This window comes from Vitis riparia, chromosome 4, assembly GCF_004353265.1.
Source record: "Vitis riparia cultivar Riparia Gloire de Montpellier isolate 1030 chromosome 4, EGFV_Vit.rip_1.0, whole genome shotgun sequence".
Taxonomy (NCBI): Eukaryota; Viridiplantae; Streptophyta; class Magnoliopsida; order Vitales; family Vitaceae; genus Vitis; species Vitis riparia.
The window spans coordinates 8,870,223-8,875,595 of record NC_048434.1 but is presented as its reverse complement, the minus strand read 5'-3'; the positions used below and the strand labels follow the sequence as shown (position 1 = coordinate 8,875,595).

General features: G+C 36.8%; 1 protein-coding gene across 1 annotated transcript; it reads right to left on the bottom strand.

The window, feature by feature from the left end:
• Positions 1-14: 14 nt before the first annotated feature.
• LOC117913213 (glutamate receptor 2.7-like) lies at positions 15-4,258 on the bottom strand. Its single transcript, XM_034828177.1, has 5 exons — positions 4,048-4,258; positions 1,901-3,216; positions 1,394-1,706; positions 694-1,103; positions 15-626 (listed from the first exon to the last, which is right to left on the bottom strand). The coding sequence occupies exons 1-5, from the start codon at positions 4,244-4,246 to the stop codon at positions 15-17; spliced, it is 2,850 nt and encodes a 949-aa protein (XP_034684068.1). The 5' UTR covers positions 4,247-4,258.
• Positions 4,259-5,373: the final 1,115 nt, after the last annotated feature.

Here is a 5,373-nt window from a genome sequence, read left to right as displayed (position 1 = left end):
GCCCTTGGAGCGGGTCACGGGGCATGAAATCTTGTTTGCTCATGATTTATATTAGCAAGCTCATATTCAAACAATATATGTGGATGCATCGGCCGATTTGAACTGACCGGATCAACATGTCCAGAAGAAGGCGTTCCTTGTTCACCGAAGAAAGTAAAATTGCTGTGTGTTGGGATCAAAAGGCTTGATGGACTTGGAGGGCAGTTGGTGTAGCTGGCGAGGCTATAACTACATCCATGGCCTTGATGTTGCTTGTCTGGAAGTTGATCACTATTTCTAAAGGTATGGGACCTGAGATCTTTGTCTTCAAAGCGTGTTGCTATGGCTTTAATTTTTCCCCATATGGAAGATGGGGGATTCAAGTTTATTAAGATATCTCTATTTTCATAAAGGAACATGGTGATGCATGTGATGAGAGCTACGAATGAAGCGACTCCAGCAATGAGGAATAGGCCCCAAAAGCTATTAAGGCCGATGCTGTTTGAAGAAACTGAGCTGGTGAGCTCTGGACAACTGGGTGTTTGCCCAAACCATGCCTTCTCAAATTGTAGCATTTTAGCTCCCTCTGTCACGTTTAAGACTTCCCTTGAAACATCAGTTACAAGGGGTGAACCCTTTGGAAACACCTGAAAAATGATCAAAAATCAGAAACCACTGCATGAAAATCTGTACACTTTAAGAGAGAACGCTTACAAATCCAAACCCATCAAACTTGTATGTTGGTCCGACTGCTGTGTATTTGGAGCAATATTTTGCAAGGAAAATCTTCATGTAAGGGATTTCATCAAATGCAGCAGCAATTCCACCTTTTGAACTCTTGTTTGAAAATAATTCATCCAGTTCTTCTGGGGACTCATACTTTACAAGCTTGGACTCATCAAATTTCATCGACTCGATCAAGAATTCACAAACGAAAGAGTCATTTTGGCAACCTACAGGCTCCCCCTTCTTTATGAGCTCATTTATATCGGTGATAGTCGGGTTGAGTTGTTGAACTGTTAACATTGAAGCCAAGCTGGCTGTGTAACTTTGAGTAAGAATCAGCACCACAAAAAACCATATGATCATCACGATCCGAGCCAAGTTGCTGACAATTCTCTCCTCTGTTAACATAATTTAAGAAAGAAAAAGAAAATCCAATCCAGAAAATCAATATAAAGTCAAATATATATAATTTCTGAAACATAAAAATTATCTTGAAATTTACTTGCATATTGTATGGAATGTCCATATATTAATAGAGGTTACAGTCATGGGAAACAAGCAAGCAGGCCATATATACTAGAAGTTAGTTTCGATTGTGTTTGAGATGTGCTCACTATGCTTTGTATTTGAATATTACATAAGTAGATAAATTGCTAGATAAAATTCAAGGAGGTGGAAGAGAAATTACTCTGAGTAAACACCAATGTTGAGAATGAAAACCAGAAGATAGTGCCAACTTGATGTGAACAAGGCCCTCTGAAGTCTTTATTTACTCGATGTTCAAGAACCCAAATCACAAAGCCAGTGAATACGAAGAAACAAAAGCTTGTCACCCAAAGGTCCCAAGTAAGTGGCTTCAAGAAAACCCATGCATTTTTTTTTCTTTTATCTATAGTGGGCACGACCATTGACAACCCAGAATCTGTGTAAGGTAGTGTAAAGTCTACATACAAGGACCTGTTCGCTAGAATAGTAGTATCTCCCACCACAGCATCATACTTCTGTTAACAATAAACAATGGGGCCATTCTGTTATGCACTGCAGGAAAATTTGCTGCAAGTTTGGTTGTTTCCTATGTACTCAAAAGCCAACAACGGGGAACTGCAATAGCTTTTTAGTTTGACAAAATTCATTATAATTGAAGCCAACCAAGAGTTGTCTCTATGTGCTAGGAAAGGTAAAGAGTTCAACTGACCTGGAGATATACTTGATATATCAAATCGTTGTAATCACCGGCTTCATTGCCATCAGGCCCCTCGAAGGGAATGTACTCATAAGGAACAACATATGGTAATGCTGCCATCGCTGCATCGAAGACTGCTATGGAAAATCCAGTGACCTCCGTTGTGTTACTGCTAGGATCTCGCGTCACCTTTACAAATTCACTATAACCTTGGACGACTGGTACTCCTATTCTCAATTTCTTCTCATTGGTTGGAAGGACCCAACCTTTAGGGACGGAGGGAGATTCTCCTGGCCATACGATTGTTCCTAGATTGGGCTTGGAAGTAGAATCCAACTTTCTTACAGTTCCATTCTCTGGTGTCCAAAATCCTACCCCTCTTTCCCCCTTGCCTATCACATTGACTACCTGAAAAGCTGATGAGTGTAGTTGTCTGTTAAAAATTTGAAAATCCCCACTGAGGCCTCTAAATCTAGTATTTAATAGTGACTGGAGGAGTTTTGGACCAATTAGGGAGACTCCTACAGTATCAAGATCGGTTGAATTTCTGGAAATATGATACTTTTGGAAGCTGAAGTTTGTTGCCCCAAGTTTTTCAACTGCCATGGCTAACCCAGAAGCGGCATCATAAGCCCAGAGTCCAAAAATGTTCAGCTCAAAGCTTTCATTGGTCGGATATTCTTGTTGGATTTCCCTTTTCCATCTGATTTTAAAACTTTCAAGCTCTTTCGATCTTGGAACATGAGGCTTCACCCCCAACACTCCTTGCATTGAATCAATGACAGATGGATCCAAAGTACTCAAGATATCAGTTAACCCATCAGTTAGAATCCATACATAACCTTCTTCCATCATTCCAATCTCGTTCGCTCTGGCAAAAAGTCGTGGGCCTATAGGTGTAAACATGTGTACGATGAAAACTCTGGTTGGCATTGTCATCAACTTGTAAAGCTCCTCGAGGATTTGATCATCTGTGGCTAATGGATGAATGACGCTCCTGTAGGAGATACGGGTGTGAATCTCTTGCAAGGCATCAGTAAGATACGGTATAACTCCATTTCCGTACTCGTTGTCAAAGTAAATGAGCACAACTTGTCTCCACCCAAAGGCTTGGACAATTGCCCTTATAGCTGGTACTTGTGCTGAGTCATTCAGTGTGGCTCGGACAAAATATCGACTCCGGAGTGAAGAAAGAGAAGGACTAGTTGCAGAAAATGAAATGATGGGCACATGAGCCTTGTCTCCGAGACCAATCACAAAGTTGGCCTGCATGGAGGATGCTGGTCCTATGATGGCTTGAACTTCCTCATTTTGTAATAAATCTAGAGCTGAATTTCACAATAATTAAAATATAATAATTCTGAAGTTTCATTCAATTTCTACTATATTATCAACAATCAAACAAGGTACAAAAATGGAAAATACATCCCCTTGGTCCGATGGATACTGGAATTTGTTAACAAACTATCAATCTTCTTATTATAACAAATTATCAATCTTTTTTATGTACTTCTGCATCACATTATTTCTCAATAACATAGATCATAGGCATCGGTTTTGGAACATGACCACAATATTAGAGTGACTTTTAAAACAAGGAGGAAATCAAATTTATGAAGACTTTTTTCATCTTTGAAGCATCATGTGGTTAACAAAGAAACATCTTCCGAGGCAAGAAATGTTGCTTAGTTGAAAACACGTGCTACAATTTAACGAGACTTTTTGCCATCTTTGATGGGCATGCTAATCTTGGTTCAACTTCATGACTCTTTTTCCTCAACAACTTTTCTTATTTAATGTCTTCACTACAATTTTACCATGTTAATTAGGAAGAACTTGAACTTTGATATAAGGTTGGAAATGGTGATTGGCAGAAGAAGGAATATAATTTTCTTTCATCCAATTCGATCTATTAGTTAAACGCTTAACATTTACACCATTTATCAATTTTTCTAATCTCGTATTTCTGTGGCAAGTTGTGATTAAAAATGATAAAAGTTGTCTAAAAGTTCTGTTAATAATCAATCGCTCATCTAAAAGGGCAATAAAAATATCTAATTGTTTGAAAATAAGAGGGCAAGTTTAAACTTTTGCTTCTATATGTCTCTATAATGCAATTGTTTTCTAAATGTATTCTAAGTTTTATGAAACGAGAGTACCTGCTGCAGCTGCACCCACAACATCTCTTTTGGAATCTCTGATTTCCAGAACCAGCCTAGTCTTGTAGTGCCCATGAGAGGCATAGAAGTCTGAGAGGGCCACGGTGATGCAGCTCAAACCCATCTTACCCAGCCATGTATCCATGTCAAGAACCACTCCCACTTTAACTGGTATTGTTGTGTTCTGTGACATGGCCATCTCTATGAAGAAAATCCATAAAGACGGACAGCAGAGGAGAAATAAAGGGAGTTGGGTAAGGTTGTTTCTCATTCTGAAGTTTTATGGGAGGCTTTGGGATTCATAATGTTTGGGAGAATAATGATATTATTTATAGGATTTAGAACTTGAAAAGTAGGAATCGGCAGCATCCAAGAAAGACCACACCACACAACGTTAGCAGAAAGGACCCGACTAACTGGTGAATACAAAGGAATACTTCTTGAGTACACCGTCAATGCTTGGAACTTTTATGCTCCTTGAGATGGAAGAAAGTCACTCCTATCTTCCGACTATCGTACAATTTCTTTTTATCGTTTATATTTAAAAAAAAAATAAATGGAATCATATCTAAATCAAAATAATAATGCTACAATAAGTATAGAGTACGTCACATTTTTAATGGATCTTTCAATATATTTTACTTAGTGGACCAAGAATAAAATTTTGAATTAAATAAAAAATAACAAACAAGAGTGAGGATGCTCTTAAAGATAAGCACATGCGAGAACCAATTTTGAGTGTAGGTCAAATGGCAACGTTATGATATAACAAAGGCGAGAACATAATTCAATTGGTGGAGCAAAGGTAAAAACATTCATTGTTTATTTGGATATATTTTCTATTTTTATTTTTAAAAACAAAAAAGTTTATTTGATTAAAAAGTTCATTGAAAAATCAAATTTGAAAATTTAACCCTTTATCCTTTTTTACCTCATTTTGACAAAAATGTCATTATTTTCTTGTAAGAGTGACAATTACTTTTAAAATATATTGTAAATACTTGAAATAGTAAATGACATTTATATTAAAAATGCGTTACTTTTCAAACAAAAACATAATAATTGATGAATTCACAAAAGGAGTATTTCATCCCTTTTAACCAATTATTTCAAACAAAAACTTCTTACATTCTATATAAATTTAATTTATGCCTTTAAAACTTACTTTCATAAATTTTAAAATTTGAGAAAGTAAAATTTTTTATACCTCAAAATTTTGAACAATTTTTAAAGTAATTACTTTTTATCTTTTAGAATCCTCTCGGCCATCCATCTCAAGCTCCCTCATAAGCTCTGACAAGTTTCACAATCACTCATAAATAGAAT

What these genes read in the sequence shown, in the direction of transcription:
- LOC117913213 (XM_034828177.1), bottom strand. Translation starts at nt 4,246, where the DNA reads ATGGCCATGTCACAGAACACAACAATACCAGTTAAAGTGGGAGTGGTT. An exon ending in TGTGGGTGCAGCTGCAGCAG is followed by an intron (nt 3,217 to 4,047) that starts GTACTCTCGTTT and finishes TGTGAAATTCAG; the next exon opens with CTCTAGATTTATTACAAAAT. An exon ending in AGTTTGATGGGTTTGGATTT is followed by an intron (nt 627 to 693) that starts GTAAGCGTTCTC and finishes ATCATTTTTCAG; the next exon opens with GTGTTTCCAAAGGGTTCACC.